Below are 18,878 nucleotides of genomic sequence, written 5' to 3'. Positions count from 1 at the left end.
ATCCAACCGGGATCTCTCTGGCTTCACAGTTGCTGAAAGCATATAGGGTTTTTTTTCCCCCCTAAAGTTAAAACACCAGATTTTATTCTAAAAGAATAAAAAATTTAAAAATTACTTTACAAGTGATATATGACTTTTTAATGACATTCCAGCCAAAAAAAAAAGAAAAAAAGGAATAATGACTTCAAATCCAAGTAGCTAGAAGTTATTCTTATTAAACAAGTGATCATCAGTCGAGACGTCCCTATCTATATGTGTAAATACAGAGAAATAATGGAGACATGACTATAAAATAGCGTTTGTTCTATGCGTGTTTTAAAATCATTTAATCTTTTGCAGTTAACAGCAAAACAGAATTGAAACATGAAACATTCTAATTTTAGATAAATGTTTACCGCTAAAGCTGATAAAAATCACAATGGAAAAAAATTGAGTGGTTGGAACTTAATATGGTCTTGAGGTTCACATAACATCAATGAAAGTTTTGGATGCCAAGGGGAGAACTTCATTCAGGAGGTTAGTGAAGGAGCCCGACACTTCTAAGGTTCAAAAGCTAATTCCTAAAACCCAAGGAAAATAAACCTTAATTCCAAAAGTAAACCCTGAAGTTTGACAATCAAGGGGCAGATATTTCTGAATGCCAAAGGACCCTTCCAAGGGCAGGAGAGGTGATCAGCATTCCAAAGGCAGTGATAATTGACTTAAAGCCCCCAGCAAAGCAGGAGGAGGGCGGGCCAGGAAGAGAGTCTCCTTCCTTCCAGAAAAAGCTTTTAGACAACTTTCTAGCCCTAGTCCTTCCTCCCTCCCAATGCCTCCAGGCAAACGGACTCAGTCTACTTCTGCCAGCCTCACCTCCCCAGTCTTCCCAGAACAGAGGTTAGAGTCCTAGGCAGTGATGTCAGGTAGACCTGCGTCCGAACTCAAGCGCCGCCATGTATTTTTGCTGTTTAACCTTGGCAGGTGTTTGCCTGTTTGCCCTCTCTGAGTCAGTTTCATGAACCATTCAATGGAAACAACATCTCCCTCACAGACTTTTGGGGGTGAGAAGTCACTGATATCAAAGATGCTCAAAGTGTGGTCCCCAGACCGGCAGCATCTGCATCCTCTGGGAACTTGATAGAACTCCCCTGCTCGGGCCCTGCTTCAGAGTCCAGAACTCTGGGGATGGACGGTGAGGTGACGGGTTTTAACAAGCTCACCTGGGTGATGTCCCTGCTAGGAAAATCTGAGAACCACTGCACCAGGTGGTACAAAGCGTTTGTTACGTGGCAGCAATAACGACTTCTCACCTATTTTCCTTATCTTTCTGTTGAAAAGGATTTTATTTCTTTTTTTTTTAAACTAGAAATTGTAGGTATCTCTTTAAGGAAAGAAAAGGGATAGTTACTTCCCTGTGTGCTCATGTATGCATTCATTTATTCCAAAAGCCTTAATCAGTACCTGATTTGGAGCAGACACTCCTCTAAGGCGTGATGAAAAATCAGAACAAAACCCCTGCCTTCACAATGTCTGTATACACACACATCACAGCCCGCAGACGATGGTCAAGTTGACCCTCTCCTGTGGCTTCAGATGTCCTCATAATTTGGGTTTTATGTCCTTATTTGAGGTTGTCTTTGGATGACGCTTCTTCAATGAGTCACTCATTGTTTTTGCCTCTATGGAGTAACAGTTACACTGGTCAGGATGGGGGCCTGACCGTGATGAGGCTGGGGTAGCGGGTGGCATTTGTCCCGGGCCTCCCATCCAAGCCCGGCCTCCAAGGATTTTCGTGCTTTTCCCCCAAAGGTTACACAGATAGTTACTGACAAAACTGAGAAAACATTTACCAGACAACTCTCCATAAATCTGTGTCCCATTTCTGGGGCCCACGTCAAGACAGTATCCCACAAATTAATATATATATTTTAAAGTCCTATAATTATTCAGTGACTAGCCCAACTACATTGTAATGTATATTTTTGCTTAAAACATTAAGTTGTTCAATGTAAACACTAAGAAAAACAAAATTTTAGGACTCCTCCCCCACTGTTTTTTTGTATTTCTTCATGTTTTAAAATTATATATAAATACATATATATATATACTTTATATATATATATATATAGACACATACATACATACATACTGGTAGCCTCAAAACAATGCTAATGCTTCAGGCTTCCTGAACCTTTTATTTTTAATTTTTTTCTTATGGAGACACTGGGGATTGAACCCAGGACCTCGTGCATGCTAAGCATGCGCTCAACCACTGAGCTATGCCCTCCCCTAGGCTTCATGAACCTTTTAACATGCTTATTTCCACCCATCAGTCATTGCTGGACCAATGTAGAAGCAATCTAGGTGGATTTCTGCGCCCCAGCAATCTGACTATATTCTAGAATAAGTGTGACCTACAAGGAAAGCTCAGGTGGGGCATCTGACACTTCAGAGACCTCTGATGCCAGACCTTCTCCCAGTGGGTCTCAGCTACAGTGGAAGAGGCAGCCTCAGTGGGGTTTTTGTTCTAGTGACTATTCTAAGCCAGGGAACCGCTTTCATTAGGGCAGCTCACAGACCTATGACCGATGCACAACCTTGCGGCCAAGAGCAGAGTGTCACACAAGGAAGGACACAAGGCAGGCGGCTCCAGCTGCCCTTACCCCAGTCACACACGTACGTACCATCCCAGAAAGGGACCTGGAGCCTGATTCCTATGAGGTAAAGGTGACTGACCCAGCCATGTTTAAATTCCAGTGTTAGTCTGTCTGACTTTGGAGGAGAAACAGGGACATAGTATAATACACTGGGAAAAAAAATACTGGATTCAGACCTACCTGAGCCTGAATCCCACACCCACCTCTCACCAACTAGACGACCTGAGGCAAATTACTTAACTTCTTGAACCTCAGTTTCCTCATCTGATTATGGGAATAAAACCAATGGCCATGGTATCAGTGTAAAGACGTAAAAATGTGTAAAGCATGTGGAGTGTGCAGATGAAATAAATAGTATTTATTATTATTTTAAAAGACCTTTACTGGTATTACCTTTCTAGGGCAGTATGTAATCAAAACTTTCAGAATATAAATATCCTTTGATACATGAACACCTGGACAAATTTTATTTGCAAAAGTATGTTACTTAAGTGCAAATTATTGAAAATAACTTAAATGCCCAATAGTAGAGGACTGAGTACATAAATTTTGCACACCCATACAGTGGCATACTATGTAGTTATTTAACCATGATGGAAAGATCTCTGCATGACAGTAAGTACCCACTTAAGGTACAAACCAGGACATAATGTGTAAATTCCATTTTTGAAAATGCAATTTTTAAATGCAAGAACAAGACTCTAAAGAAATAGTCGCTGTTAATAGTGATTATTTTGGGAAGAGGGAATGTTAAGAGCTTTCCTTTTTCTCTTTACAAGTCTATATTTTCTACAATAAACCTAGATTACGTATCAAAATATCCATGTTTTAAAAGAACAAATTAAAGCAGTCTTTTTGATTGCACAGAACTTTGGTCTAGTGGAGGAAACAGCCACATGTTAAAAACTCCATCTAATGTAAGGGAGGGAAAGTAAAGTGCTGGACTGAAAGTTGCACAGAAAGGGGGAAAAGGAGTGATTAACTTGGAGGCAGAGGAGGGCTTCAAGAGGGAGGTGGCCCTTAAGCTACACCTTAAGCTAAACCCAAGCTAGACTTTAACCTAAGAGCAAGAATTACAAACAGTGAAAGGAGAAGAGGTTAGGGATGGAAAATCCCAGCTCAGAGACTGGAATAAACAATGGTTGTGTATGAATGTGTACGTTGTATTCAACCAGAAAAAAAGAAGTCTTGTTTGGCCGGATGGATGGATGGATGGATGGAAGAGAGGGAAGGAAAGAAGAAAAGAGAAAACTAAATCAGTAAACAAATGAAGGGACCATTAACCAGAGGCTAGTTTTCGATCCTGGAGGACACAGAGGAAGACCTAAGCTCTAAATTCAACTTTCTTGGTTGATTAAGTATTTGAAGCTTCAGTGTTGACAGTTCTGAACCCCTTTCCCCGCCCAAGCACATCACCACTAATGTCCACTCTCTGCTGAACTCCCTGACCCTCTCACCCACTTGGGGCTCAATGCGCCTACACACCCAGGGCCTGGGAAACACGGCAGGGCCCCGCTGCCCCAGTATTCACCTCCTTTTACACAACCCGCCCCAGGAGGCTTGGCCACCACACAACATGTCAGTTCAGGAAGGAGCCCTGGGTTTCCAGCCAACTTTCTCAGTGCTTGGAACAAGCTGGGCAGACGCCTGTGCCCAGCAGCCCCGTCTGCAAGGAGAAAGGCTTTAAATGAAGGCACTGGGCACTTCGTCTGGCAAGGGGACGGGGAGAGTCGATGTGAACTGAGAACAGGACAAGGTACCACCAAGAGGCACCCAGCCCACCCTGGAGGCATTAGGCAATTGTCCCCACTACTTGGCCGTCACCAGCTGTGAGTCAGAGCAAACCACCAAGCTCAGGAGCAGCCCACACTCCAGAAGGCTTCTCCTAAGAGGACGCAGCTTGGGATTTACCCCAGGCCTTAGGAGCCCAGGTGGAGCAGTTAACTTTCAGGGGAATCACGTGGGGAGGGGGGCTGCGGCAGGGGAGGTGGTGGGCAGAGAAGGGAATGCCTGCAACAAGTCTGCAGATGGACCGTTGCTCCAGAATGAGCAGGGAGGCCTGGGCGGCTGGATCTGGGAGACCGGCAGTGCCAGAGCAGCTGGACTCTCCCTCCCGGTCAGCAGGGAAACAGTTGTCCCGTGGCCAGGCTTCAGGGAGGGAAGAGGCAGAGGTGGTGTCTATAGACTGAGCTGGAGCCCCCAGTGGCTTCCAAGGAACGAGGTACTGTGAAAACAGGGCGCAGCTGCCGGTCAGGCTCTCTGACCCTGGACCTCGCCCTCCCGGGTAATGACTCCCCAGAACTCACTTCTCCCCGGGCCATCCATCACCGCCCCAGACACAAGCCATCACTCACTGCTTCGGCCTGACCAGGAGCAAGCGTCCCAGCCGGGCCCGCAAAGACCTCTCTGGCCCTCTCTCTCCAGTTCCTGCTCACCCCAGACTCCAGGGGGTCCCAGAAACCGGGGTGGGGGGTGGGGAGGAACGGGCGACAGCATCCCAGCCTGATTCTTTGTTTGGGCTCCCTCCCTTCCCCCACCCCAGCCAGGGCTCTGGACAGCCATTTGTTCTTCCCTGAGAAATTCCTCCTCCCTGACTTCGGGGAGCTGGCTGGCAAAGCCAGAGTGGAAAATCGGTGGAGCTAATGGTGTAGCAATGCGGGAGCCGGAGCCAAGAACACGGCCCTGGGGTGGCTCTGCTGCACTCACCCAGCGTGGTCAAGCGGACACGTGAGCCTCCACCCTCCTCCCTCTCATGCTCTCACAGGCTGGGTCCTCCCTACCCCCGCCCTCTGCAAAGCTCAGCTCCCGGAACACTTGCAAACACACCCTTCCAGAGCCACCTCTCTCTGGGATGTGGCAGAGAGCAGATCCCCTGGGAAAACCGGGCAGCCAAGCGCACTGCAGATTCCCACAGACCGGAATCCTCCACCCTGGTTCTCAAGGGGGTCACCCCACACCAGTCTATGTGCCGTGTAATTCCACTCGCCTTCTGGCAGAGGGTGAAGAAACTTCTCTTAAACATTCAGTGTGAATTAGAAGTAAACAGGTTCTTTGCACAAGGAGAAATTATGCTGGGGACCGGGTGTGATGGAGGAGCCCTCCTGTATGTTCCCGGGGCAGCCACGGGACACTGGTCCTCCGGACATTGGTCCCCCGGCCTCGCCAATCAGCCACAGCCAGTGGGATCACAGCCTGTGCGAGGCTCGTGGTGGGATGCCCTCTGGTACATATCTGAGGTCCCCCCACAGCCAGGCTGCAATGCCTACCCCTTGGGGCCAAAGACAGCTGCAGGACCACCTTGTGGGGGTGCCTTGGGCAGCCAGGGCCCTGGACTAAACTTGAAGCTGGGGCAGTTTCTCTGGCACACTTGCAGCCTCTCCCCCATGGGCCCAGGTTTCTGCAGGATGCAGAGACAAAGGCTTGCTTTGTGGCGCCCGGCATCCAGGGGGCTCACAGCCAGAAATGGAAACGTGCGGCTTTTCCATCAAGTGTAACCTCTCCCCCTTCAACCGGCCACCAGACTCCTTCAAATCTGGGTAGGTGGGAGGAGCTGTAAAACCCCAGCCATTAAATCGTTTATTAGTTGCAGGTTTCTGAGCGTGTAGGCAAGTATTTTGAGGCTGCAAGACTCATACGGTGCCCTCCACCATGGGGCCTGGGGGGTTTAACCCCGGTTACTGCTGAAAAGGGGGGCAGGACCCCCCACCCCCAATTATGAGAAGTGGCCTTGCAAGCAGTTTTGGATTCATCCACTTGCTTTTCTCCAACTCTCAGTCTAAAAGAGAGGAAAAATACACAGAAACAAGCCTCTTCAAGCTCAAAGTGTCTTTCAAGCTGGTGCTTATCTTTTTAAAGGGGTAGTCTACCCACACCCTCTGTCCCACCCCCGCCCCAAAGCCTGGTTTGAAACAAGCGGAGCCTCTTTAAGATCCCAAACTAGAGAATGGGAAGGAGAAGGGAGGGAAGGAGGGAGGCTGGTTTTCCTGGAACCCTTATTAAATCAACTTTCCAAGGACAGCCAGGAACTCCAGGCCCTCCCCACTCCCCGAGGAGCATTTGCAGACTGGGGGAGGGGCTCCCGAGACACACACACACACACACACACTCACAGCAAAACTTTCGAAAGGGGAAAAGCTCTGTCAGTGTGACAGAGGTTTTGGGTGGTTGGCTTTAAACTTTTGGGCAAACCTTTTACACCCAAATTGTAGCCTTTTCTGGAGGACAACAGCAGCATTGTTATTTAATAGTTAGGGAATACTTTACATTTATGAGATACGTTATAGTTTACAAAGGATGGAGACAGACTTTCCCTTAGGATGGATTTCACAGCAGTTCTCTGAAGATGGTGGGGCCTGAGTTCTGCTCTCACAGAGCTCAGAAGGAATCATCAATGTGAAGAGGCCAAACCACCAGAGGGGCTGACAACCAAACAGGGACCTGGGACTCGATCTCCAAGTCTGGTGGATTTCCACCTCTGCATCCTAAGACATTCTGGGTCTATCCAGGAAACAAGCTCCTCACTAGAGCATCCCCTGTGGGCAAAGGGACCCACAGGACTCCCACTTACGGCTCATTGACTGTGTCATTTGCACCTGATATTTGCAATGACCTTAGGAGAGATTATCATGACCAGTACATTTGATGGAGGCGCAGAGAGAACTTTTCCACCAAGAGCCAACAGTCAGTAAGAAATGGGCCCAAAATTAAAACCACGGCAGTGTAGGGAAGACTCACACCCACAGATATGTACTCGAATGTTCACAGGAGTTTTCGTAATAAAGGCCTGAAGTGTTAACAACCCAAAGGGCCACCAACAGGTGAATGGAGACACGTTCACCATGTAATTCCATTCTGGGAAATTCTAGAATAGGCAGAACTAACCAACAGTGGTGGGAAGTAGATTGGTGATAGCCTGAGTCCAGTGCGGGAAAGGGTGCGAGGGAGGTTTTGGGGGTGATGGATGGAAATCTTCCATATTTTGATTGGGGTGGTACTTACGTGGGACGTTACATTGATCAAAACACATCGAACTGTACACTGAAAACTGGTGCACTTTGTAGAATGTAAATGCTACCTCAATTAAGTTGAGCTTTTAAAAATAGTAGTCTAACTTCACTCTTCATTGCCACGGAGCCTAATAGCCCCTCCACCTCTCCGGCCCAGTCCCACCCCTTCCTGGAACCTGTACTTTGTTCTCAGCAAGACCTCCAGCCCCCTGGCTCCACCCTCCATCACTGCCTCGGCTCCCTTCCCTGTCCCGATGCACAACCAGGCGCTTCAGTGTCCATCTCCTCCCCCAACTCCTTACGCTTGGACCCTTGGACACCCCCTTCCTGCTTACAGATGCGCCAGTCCAATACCTACTATTCCCTTTCTCCATCCTCCATTCTCAGGCTGCAAAAGGGATTGTTAGAGAAAGTTTAAAAAAAAAATGCTTTAGGGTCCACCATAAATTCATATTCTCAAACGTCATCCAGGCGCTCCGTGCTTTTGGATTCACCACCGTCTTACGCTGTGGCTGACCCAAAGCTTCTGCATCCAGTCCGCACAAGCCTCCCAGCCGAACTCACTCCCCTCTGCTCTCATCAGTCCCCCAGAGATGACATCCAACCTACTCAACCCCACAGATTCCACTTCTACGGTGTCTCTGCCATTTTTCCTTCCTTTACATCCTTTACCAGAGTCCCTACCCTTTCTTTCTCAAGCTAGACATTCAAAACAACCAGTTAACTGACGCGTCAGTCTAGCAACAGTGGTAGAGGCAGTAATAACTACTAACATTTCCCCTGTAAGTGCTTTATCTGGATTATCTCATTTAATCTGGTCCCTGTTTTAAAGATAAGCAAACTAAGGCTTAGTGTGTTTGAGTCATTTGTCAAAGCAAGTCCCGAGCATGATTCACCCATAGGTCCATCTGACTTCCTCATCCCATCCATCCAGACTCAGCTGCCTGAACATCTGAAAGCTGGATCATGTCATTATCAGCTCAGAACTTTTCAAGACTCCCAGTATCTCCCCATTTAAGCACAGTTTCCAGAGCAGGGCATTAAGGTCTTGCATATGCTAACTAACTCAATCCAAGCTTTACTTCCACGACTCCTTGCTCACCAGGGAGGTGGTTCTCTATACAGCTTATACATCCTGCCTCAGCACCTCTGCTCATGCTGTTCCACCTGGAACACCCTTCATTTCCCTTTTGGTCCCCTACCCATCCCTCTAGACCATCTCAAATGCCCTCTTCCTTGGCATTCCCATTGCACTGTGTTATAATTCTGCTGTGTGGTTTAAACACGGTCTACTTTGTATTTAGTTGTCTCGGTACTTGTCACCCTCTACCCGATAGTGAACTCCCTGGGGGCAGAGATGCTCCCTCCTACTCTGGTCTTCATCAACTTCTAGGTCAGGCCTTGCCTTCAGTTCTGTCACGGAATGCCACATGCATCTGCCTGCTCCAGCCAGTGTACCTTCTAGAAGGTCCACACACTCTTCCCTCCTCCTTCTCCACCACCATTCAAGTGGACAAAAATTCGCACTCCTCATTCGTCATTCTAGCACGTCCTGGCAGTGAGGCTGATGGCCCTTTAAATGCAGCCACCACATCACCTGCACACCTGAGCCCCCTACCCACTGCCTGCCTACCTCCTCTGTTTATGTCATCAGCCACTGAGTCACAAGTCACACTACCCTTTGGCAGCAGAAATGCCCAAATATTAGTTCTTAAAGACCTTCGAAAGCCAGCAGGTGTGCTGTACCTGTAATCTCCATGAAGTTATTTTTCCAACTACAGAAAATCCCATGAGTGGGAGGTGGTGGGGATGGGCAGAGTCCTTCCTGTTACTAATAATTGCTTCGAATTTCCAATAAACTGTACGTCCCTCCCAGCTCCCACGGCCAATAATGCTCCCCAGTTTTCCATCTCTTCCATTTCCTTCAGCAATACATACCCAAAGCAAACCTCTCATCAGGCCTCCAAACGGCCTATGAGACTCCGTCAACAAAGATACAATGGGGGGCACGTAGGCAAGAGATCTGCCCCTCACAGATGTGAGAGTCTGGAATAATCTTCTAGAAGCCAGAGGTCTTTACGGAGCTCCCACATCCCTCCATGAGCCCTGTAACCAGATTCACGTTCAAAACTCGAGTCCATAGGTCACGCACTCCCCACTGCATCACCCAACCCCGTCTCATACATCATCCAGGTTAGGGAGCTGGCCCTCGGGTCCCAATCAGACGTTCTTTATTTCAGGAGGAGAAAAGTATAAACCACCCTGGCTGTGTCACTCCTGGCAGATGGATGTCCTCCATGACCCAACCTCTGATGAAGCTGGTGACGTTTATGGCCAGGCCTCAAGCAGCCCAAGGAACCTGGGAGTCTCTCCTCCAGGCCAGGAGCCCTCTGCTCCACATGGATTGGAGCCTTCCCAGTCGGCCACGTCACGTCTGACCTGGACCACGGACCACCCTGTTTCCGAGGGCGTGGAGCCCAGGCTGACCCGCAGCCCAGGCCCTTACCTTGTTCAGGCAAGGTCGGGGCCGGCCTGGCCGTGCAGAGCGTGGCTGTGACCAGCACAGCCCAGAGGAGGAGGCACTTCCAGCTCCACATCCCAGTTCTGCAGTTAGAGGTCGGGGACAAGGCTCCACATCTCCATGGAGACTCTGCTGTGGGCTTGGTTCTCCTGTGCAAGCTGACCCTGGGGAGAGAAGAACCCAAGAAGTGAGGAGGGTCTGCATGGGGGCAGGGAGCCCAGAGAGAAAGAGGTAAAGCGTGTCACACAGCCACCCTAAGTTAGGATAACTTACTCCTTCAGGCAACAAAGAAGGGAACTGTGGTCCTGCCCTAGTGCTGAATTTGAGGTTATCGGCCTTAATTCGACAAAGGAGTAAGTTAATTCAGTCCTACAACTATTTACTGAGTGGGGACTGTTTCCCTTGTTGGGAAAATCGTCAGAGGTTCCCGAGGCATGAGCCCTGAGATCATTTGTGCTGCGAAAATGAACAGCCTCAGGAAGGTCCCCTAGGAGACGTGGGTGTGCGGATGACTCCCCCAGTAGAAGACTTCACCCCTTCTAGGGCACCCCAACCATTCAGTGAGGGATACAGAGAGAGATGAAGCTTATGGAATAAGCCCCAAACCAGGGAATGGGAACCGGGCGAGATGCCGACCCTCCCTGGACCCGTGTGACGAGGAAGCTGAAATAAGCCATCTCCAAGATTCTTTTCGTCTCTAAATCCGGATGCCTCCCAGGGACCTCTGGTTCTACCAAACACAAGTCTCACCAACTGCTTAAAAAGGATCTCCGAGTGTGGAACCGTGAGGCGGACCCAGTCCTCCCCGATGCTGAGAGGTGACGGCGGACTGTCCAACAGAAATGAATCCAGAAGTGGGGAAAGGTCGCACTGAGGAAGGAGGGCTCCCGCGAGCCCTGACTCAGAGGTGGCCCACGCCCGCCCGGGGAAGCGGGGGGTGGGGGGGGGGAGCACAGACTGCAGCCCTTGATCCTTCTCAGACCCTGACTAGTAACATTTAAAACAACCCTCCAGGGTCTCTGGGAACCACAGGTCTTTGCTGCTCAGCATGTACCAAGTGATGAGACTTTCTGGGCGCCGTTTGGGCTCCAGTCGGGGTGACCGCCTCCGTCTCCCAGGTGGCTTTTGTCCTAAATACACCAGGGAACCATCCAAGTTATTCAGAGAATCCACTTCCCCGGAACATGCCCTAATGTGGTGCTCGGCCCGGCCTCCCCCCCACCCCCAGCCAGACAGGGCCCCTCGTGAGTGAGTGAGTCAGTCCCGGCTGGCCGAAAAGCCCCGGGTTCCTGGCTCCGCTCACCAGCCCCTGCCAGTGGGAAGACCCTGCCGGTGGGAAGACGCAGGCACCACCGCTAGCTCCCTCCCCAGGCTTTCCTAACATTAAAAAAACAAAAAAACAAAAAAAACCTTCAAATCAAAGGAGAAGTAAACACTTCTCTTCCATTTTTCTAAATTTAGGAAAGGGACTAGACGAGACATAATCGAACAAGGATTTACTGAAGACCTACTATGTGCCGAGCATGGACTAGTAAAACTTCATTTCTTCCTTGCTATAAACTTATTGGGGGCAGGGTAGGAATTTTTCTGGCCCTTTAAGCAGTAGGGAAACTGAGACTCAAAGAGGCTGAGTGCTTTGCCCAAGGAGATGCAGCGAGGAAGCAGCAGCCCTGTGGCTCCATCACCTGGGTCTTCCGATGCTGGAGGCCAGGGTGGAAGCAATGAAGGGGTTGATCAAACCTAGCTCTATGGGATGTGAACTCATTTCCTCCAAAGGGTGTGTCTGTGCCACAAGGAAACCACATAGATAAGGACAGATCTGAGGCAACTCTGGTGACAGGTGAGCCTTGATTCTCAATTCCTTTGCTTGAGAGAAAGACCCTTGGGAGCAGCTCACAATGTACCACGTAGGACACAGGATGGGGCAGGATCTCTGGCTGCGGACAGAAGCAATGCTTGCCAGAGGACATCCTCCTAACCCACATTCCACATCTCATCTCCTCCCAAAGATACACCAAACAGATGCAGGCGGAAAGCGACACCTGACTTAGCACCTAAGCCCTGCAGGAGCAGCCAGAGTCAGGAATGAATTTTTAGTGTCCAATGAGAAAGGGTGGTATTATCATCCTTAGAGGATGAAGCTTGTTCTCCCAGGCAGACAGGCAGCTTCCACCAGCACTCGGCCACTGTGGCCCCTGAAAAGCCTGCCCACCTCCTCCCAGGTGTGGTCTCACTGCCGGCTGCCCTCTTTCAGCTCTGAGATTAATGCACTTCAAACTAATCTGGCAGCTTCCCTGCAAAAGTCTCTTCCTCTCTTTCCCCTCTGGGCCCTTAGTCCCACATCTGTAAGACAAACGACGGTCAGAAAACCCAGCCCCCGGGCACCCACTCCTGGTATGAGCAGCAAGTGGGCACACACCCCATTGCAGGAAACACAGTGACATGAACCCCTAGTCCACATACTCACTGTCTAGGACCCCTGGGACTGCCACCTCCTTCCCATTCTGCTAATTAATGAATTCTTCAGATCCCTTAGGAACAGTCCCCTTCCTTCACTGCTTGACAGATGTGACCTGTAGCCCTGCAGGTGCACACAGCAGCTGACTCCATCAGCCTCCTGGCATCAGTCACATCCCCTGGGATCGGCAGCCTGGCTTCCCCTCTGGGTGCAGAGGTCCTCACTGGGGAATGGTGGGAGATGGGGGACACATGGTATCTCAGGTTTCCCACTTGTCCTCAGAAGGACCTAAAATAGTTGCCTTGTCTACATCCCCTGGGGTTCTGAGCATCAAATGGGCAGCGTGGGTGAAAGTACCTGCTCTCTCGTCTCGAAAGCACTAATCAAATGTAAGGAATTATGTATAAATATTGTGCTTTGAGTTACTTCCTGGTAGTACTCTCAGGAGGCTTTAGTACTCGGCACAGGAAGACATGAACCTCCTTCCTTTAGAGGCATTTCTCATTATCCCCCTTCACACCCTAGTCTCTAGACCTGGCTGTCCCACAGGATGGCCACTCGTGGCTACTGAGCACTTGAAACGTGGCTAGTGTGAGCTGGGATACACTAGAAAGGAAAAATACCTACAAGAACATAAAGTCTTCCAATAATTTTTTAGACCGATTTCATGTTCTAATGATAATATTTCGCATATATGGGGCTAAATCAAATATATGATTAAAATCAAAACAAAGTAATTAATGAAAATGAATATCACCTGTCCCCTTTTATATTTATGTTCTTCCCCCCCCCCCGATTCCACATATGAGCGATCTCATATGGTATTTTTCTTTCTCTTTCTGGCTTACTTCACTTAGAATGACATTCTCCAGGAACAATCATGTTGCTGCAAATGATGTTAAGTTGCCGTTTTTATGGCTGAATAGTATTCCATTGTATAAATATACCACATCTTCTTTATCCAGTCATCTGTTGATGGATATTTAGGCTGTCTCCATGTCTTGGCTATTGTTAATGGTGCTGCTATGAACATTGGGGTGCAGGTGTCTACCTGTTCCCTTTTAATTTCAAACGCAGCTCCTAGAGAATCTGAGACTCCATGTGGCTTGTATGACATTTTACAGGATGTTGGGTCTTCGGAGGATCCTCTGAATTTCCCAAAACATCACGGGGCTGCAAGCACCTTAAGAGCAAGGACAATACTCTCTCTCTCTCTCTCTATATATATATCTCTATATAGGATTCTGATACAGAAGCGCTTTCAGAAAAGAAGTTGACAACATGGGAGAAAACCATCATGCACTCCCTGTTAGCCAGCCAAACTCTATTTGAAAACGTACCAACCCGGACTTTTTCTAAACATCTTGATTCCTGAGCAGTGAAGAAGTAATGCCAAAACTTTAATCCCTTTAGACAGGAATAAAACTTCTTAACAGAAATGGTCGCCTTTCTCCAAAGTGAGCATTCTCTACTCACTGTTGAGAGTAAGGGCAAGTACTTAACAAAAATCTGAAGAAAAAAAAAATGTATGCAGCTCAGCTTCCAAAATTCTAGTTGGTCCAAGGGAAGTGGTAATTTAAAAATGTTGAGTCCCTGTAAAAATGTGCCCAAATGTCCTCGGGAGTGAGGTATATAAAAATTGAGTAATGATAAGTGAAACAGTTAACTGCTCCACCATAATCCAGGCATCCTCGCTACTGAAAACAGGATGGGCCAGTGGACCACCGCCATATTCTTGGAGGTGTTCACACAGGCAAGGGCTCTTTACTTGGAACCCAAACATAGCTTCTTTCATTGCAAGCGGGGAGAGGTGGTGAGGAGAGAATTTCTGTTTAAGGGAGATGCGGCCTTAGGGGGAAAAGCAAATATCCTGGCCCAAGTCTGGTTTTTAATCCTCTCTGGAAACACCAGAATGTTCTCTAAATCTTCTATGTCTGGACTCCCACCAGCCCCTGGTTGGCTCAGACCTTGCACAAAGCTCTCGGGAAGACAAAGGCAGGACGTATTTCCCAAGTGGAAATTAAACTCATCTCAAGTGATGCGAGGCCCTTCCAGAGCAAGATGTTTGAATCACTTCTCTCTACCTCCTCTTCCTCCAGGAGCAACAGGCGCAAACTTTCCTAGCCCTGAACTAACAGCCATTTTGATGAGAGACTTAAAACATGGAGGCAAGAAGAAGACGGTCAGAGGCTGCTCCAACCCCAAGCTCTGAGGAGCAAATTTCCTCTTTGAGGAGTCTTGTTTCAGGTCAACATCCAAAACAAACAAAAAGCAGACAACAAAAAGCAAATCCATGGCCTTTTTTTGGTCTACCTACTCAATGCTCAACTCAGTTTTCCTGGCCTCTGGGGTCCACCAGGAATAAAGCTGGACCAGGCTTAGGGGTGCCTGGGGATGTTCCAATCCTCTCCCCATCAAGATGGGTAGGGCCGTAGCATCCGCCATGTTCCTTCTCCATCTCATCCTGAGCTTTTGCTTCCCTTGCTATTCTGAGGGTGCCTCACGGAACTTTCTCACATCCTCTATGGCGAGGAGCCAAGGAAAAGAAGCACCCAAGACTGCCTACTTTGGAGCCAAAGGAAATGTGCCCACTCTGGCCCACATCCCATTTGTGAAACTGCCTCCAATATGGGCATTTCTACGGGCATGGTCAGAGCACAGGCAATGAAAGCACACCGTCCAAGTGGCTCCCCACCCGGATGGCCCTCATTAAAAAGCTGACACCCAGCTATGACTAAGAGTAAATGCAACAGATATTTCAAGGAGCTCGTCACTGATGCAGTACACAGGCATCCCAGCTGGAGCCAGGCCCCCGCAGCCTCCCTGTCCCCAAACACCCAGCGCTCCTCCGGGTGTCAGTGGCAGCCTTGGAGCCTCTCCCGATCAACTGGGGGGAAATATGTAAACAAGCCATTAGGGAGACAGGCCATGAGGACAGACAGTCAGTAAGGTCGCTAGGTCCTCCACAGTGGCTCTTCCCTGGTCACTGGAAGGAAGGGAGCTGACCCAGGCTTGGGGGTAATTAGCCAGACAGAGGCACGTCCCCCGGGGCCCTGCTACTTAGCTTTTAAACAAGCCTCAGAGAGGAAACTGGGAGCCTGGGCCAAAGTGGGAAATGGCCACTTCTGCTCAACCGTCTCAAGGCTAAGGTTCTACAATTTAGATGGGATTCCAAAAAAAGCCCTGGGCCGGAGGTGCAAAGGGCAGGGCACATCTGTGGAGGAAACAGTCACCTTAATTACCATGTCTAGAGAAAGTGCGATTTCATTACAGCCTCCAAACTACCGCCCAAAGGAGGAAACCAGAGAAGTGTTTTCAATTTGAAAGAGGCTGGAAAGGAGAGGGTGAGAGACCAACTATCCCCACCCTCCCGCAACTTTGGAACCAGAAGGTGCTTTCCTACCTCAAAGGGTAGAACCAAAAAACCCTCAACAATCCAACCCCTTTCAAACCTGTCCCCGGTATTGACATGGTAAAATGCCCCACTTAAGTTTCCGGGAGCTGCAGCCCAAAGAACCCCTTGAAAACACCCAGGGAGGGCCAGCCCCAGGGCCCCCCTCCCTCGCCCCTGGCTGCTGCGCCCCGAGCTCGCTCCAGGGAGGGTGGAAAAGGGACGTGTGACGCCACTGCCACCGCCGGAGACCTGGCGCGGGCTCCGGACAGGGTCAGACGCTCCCGCTGCTCCAGCTGTAACTGAAGGGACGAAAAAGCAATGCTTTGGTTCCAGAAACGTCCGTCAGGGCCAGTTCCGGGTCAGACCGATGGCCAAAGAGGCCACCTCTAGCACATGTGCTATCGCCTAAAACCTTGACCCCAATTCCTATGACGCCTCTTTTCTCCACAAGCCAGAAAGCACCACCACCATCAGATCCTAAAGAACTTGGGATCCAGGGTAACTTCGTTTCTCCCCAAATCCCCAGGTCTCATCCCTATGTCTTGAGAAATTTTAAAGAGCGAGGTGGTAAGGACAAGTTGAAGGATCTCAGCTTTAATCTAGGGGAGGGGGAAGGGAGAAGAGCTAATGTGGCTGCGGTGTACTCTGGTGGGGTGAAGCGGAACCAGATGCGGCGGCTACATCTGGAAAGTGGGGGGGAAAGTGTTGGGGGAGAAAACACCGCAGAAACTTTTAAAAGGGCTAAAGCTTCTGGGCCCAGAAAGGAGAAGCAGGCTTCACCGCTTCCCCCCCAACCCCAAAGGCGTCTGGCTGCCTTCAAAGGATATGTGTTAAATGAACTCCATCCACAACGTCAATAAATTCCTCTGCAAATGAGGGTGCCAGCCCCTCTTCTCCCAACCACAAACATAACGGGAAAGGGGAGCGAGGGCAGAGGGTTCTGGGCCAGAGAAGCAACATGCATCGCTCCTGAGTGAACCGCACCGGACAAATCCCTCATCCCTTCCCCCACCTCCCAGAACCAGCTTGGAATTGAACATTCCCTTCCCCCCCGGCCCCATAATGGGGCTTAACATCACCCGCTGGGCGCCCTCCCCTTCCCCAGACTTCCGACCCTTTCAGAGATGGACTAAGTAGAAGATAACCGCCTCTGGAAAAGGGAATTCCTTTCTCGCTCTCCACTAAAGCAGATTCAGCCATTTGGTGACGACACCTCCTTAAACCTATTCGAAGCGAAGCTAACCTACCCCTCCACTTCCTTCCCTCTTCAGGCCCCCAGCCTCCCTCCCACCCGTAAACGCGACTCCAGATTTTCCCAGAGGTGGAAAAGGGCTTAGAAACACCCCGGAATTTTAACGTTCCACCCGAAGCTACCTGCTGGATTGGGGTGAGTCCGCACGAGTGGACTAAAAAGAGAAGGAGTGGAATGCAACACACACATACACACACACACACAACCCCATCTCACTGCCCGCTCCCGCCTGCCTCCCCAGTCCCAGGAAACCGAGGGCCGCCACCGCCTCGGCCCCGGCCCCGGCCCTCCCAGGACTCACCGCCGAGCCGCCGCCGCCTCGCCAGCTCCCCGGCGCGAGTTGGCGGAAAAGTTGGGCGGCAGGAGGAGCGGCGGGACGAGCGCGGGGAGGGGGCGCAGAAGGCGACGCGAGCGGAGGGAAGGGAGGGGAGACAAAAGGGGGGCGCCGAGCGCTGGGGAGGGAGTCGGAGGTGGAGGGGGGGCGGGTAACGAGCGGAGGGAGGCGCCGGACCCGACCGCGCTGCTGCAGGGAGAGCGCGCAGCCGGGAGGCTCGGGCGCCGGGGGCCGCTCGGGACGCCGAACCCGCCCTGGATCTGGGGCCGCCGCGGCTCTTACCTCACTCGGCGCTGCGGTTCCGCCTCTGGAGAGTCCGCCGTGGCTCGTGCGGGCGGGCGAGCGCCCGCGCCCCCGGCTCCGGCCCGCCGCCCCCGGGCTCCGCTCGGGTCCTGGCGGGGCCGCGACAGCCCCGCGGCCGGCGCTCGATTCCCGGTGGCGCTCGGGGCTCGGCGCCTCCAGCCCGGGCGGGAACAATGGAGCCGAAGCTGGTGCCCCGGAGGCGGGGCGGGTGGGAGGGCTCCTGTCCGCCGCCCGGGGTCTCCAGACCCGGTGGCCCCCCTCTCCAGCACCGGGCGGCGGCCCTCACGCTTCTGGCAGACCGGGCTCCATGGCCCTGCGGGGGCCCCGGCGCCGCGGCGAGCCCGACTGCCGCACTGGTCCCGTGCGCCCCGCGGGGCGCCCCTCGGACCGGAGAAAAGTCCTCGGGCTCCGCCGCTCTTCCAGCTGCGGCGCGCGCTCGCGGCCAGGGAAGGCGAGGTCGCCGCAATGCGCTAAGCTGAGTGTCGGTCCGGTCCGGACGTCGCCGCCCAGCTCCGGGCACAGCCCGGGCTCCTTCTCGCGCTGCGGCTGGACCAGAGTTCGCACTCCCGCTCGCCGTCGCCCGCTGCCGAGGCCACCGCACCAGTGCCCGCAGGAGCGCTCCGAGCGCTGTGCGCCGGCGAGGCGCGAGGGCTTGCTCTCTCACTCCCAGCCCGCGCTGGTCCCACCTCCTCCTCCTCCCCCTGCAGCTGCCTGCTGGGCCTTGTAGTTCCCGAGATGCGGCCCCCGAGAAGGGGGAGCGGGCTGAGCCGCCCCGCGCTCCGCTGCTCCTTTTCTGCGGCCTGACCTCCTTTGGCGCGCATGTCTCCCATCTGAGCACCCCCGGAGGGGCGCCCGAATTTCGGGCGGGAGACAGATGAGCAACTGGGGGTGAGGTGGGGAGACGCTGTGTCCTGGGGTTGGCCGTGGTAGCACGGACTTTGGAGTCTGACTCTCTGCCTCGGGGAAACGATGTT

The 18,878-nt window shown here is 51.4% G+C and overlaps 1 protein-coding gene across 15 annotated transcripts in view; it reads right to left on the bottom strand.

Moving 5' to 3' along the window:
* FGFR1 (fibroblast growth factor receptor 1) overlaps positions 1-18,565 on the bottom strand; it is a 45,521-nt gene extending 26,956 nt beyond the window's left edge. For 6 of the 15 annotated variants that reach the window (XM_072950217.1, XM_072950215.1, XM_072950216.1 and 3 more), the window contains exons 1-2: positions 17,884-18,016; positions 10,149-10,327 (exon numbers count right to left, since the gene is read on the bottom strand). In XM_072950217.1, the coding sequence (XP_072806318.1) occupies positions 10,149-10,239 (91 nt within the window). In that variant the 5' untranslated portion in view covers positions 10,240-10,327; positions 17,884-18,016. Of the gene's footprint in view, positions 1-10,148; positions 10,328-17,568; positions 17,700-17,883 lie in introns of those variants that run through there. The other 9 variants (XM_072950223.1, XM_072950224.1, XM_072950228.1 and 6 more) reach the window with 5 other exon arrangements.
* Between the last annotated feature and the right edge of the window lie 313 nt (positions 18,566-18,878).

The sequence above is a fragment of the Vicugna pacos genome, chromosome 26, assembly GCF_048564905.1.
Source record: "Vicugna pacos chromosome 26, VicPac4, whole genome shotgun sequence".
NCBI lineage: Eukaryota > Metazoa > Chordata > Mammalia > Artiodactyla > Camelidae > Vicugna > Vicugna pacos.
The sequence above is the reverse complement of the archived record's forward strand: the minus strand, read 5'-3'. Positions and strand labels throughout refer to the sequence as shown.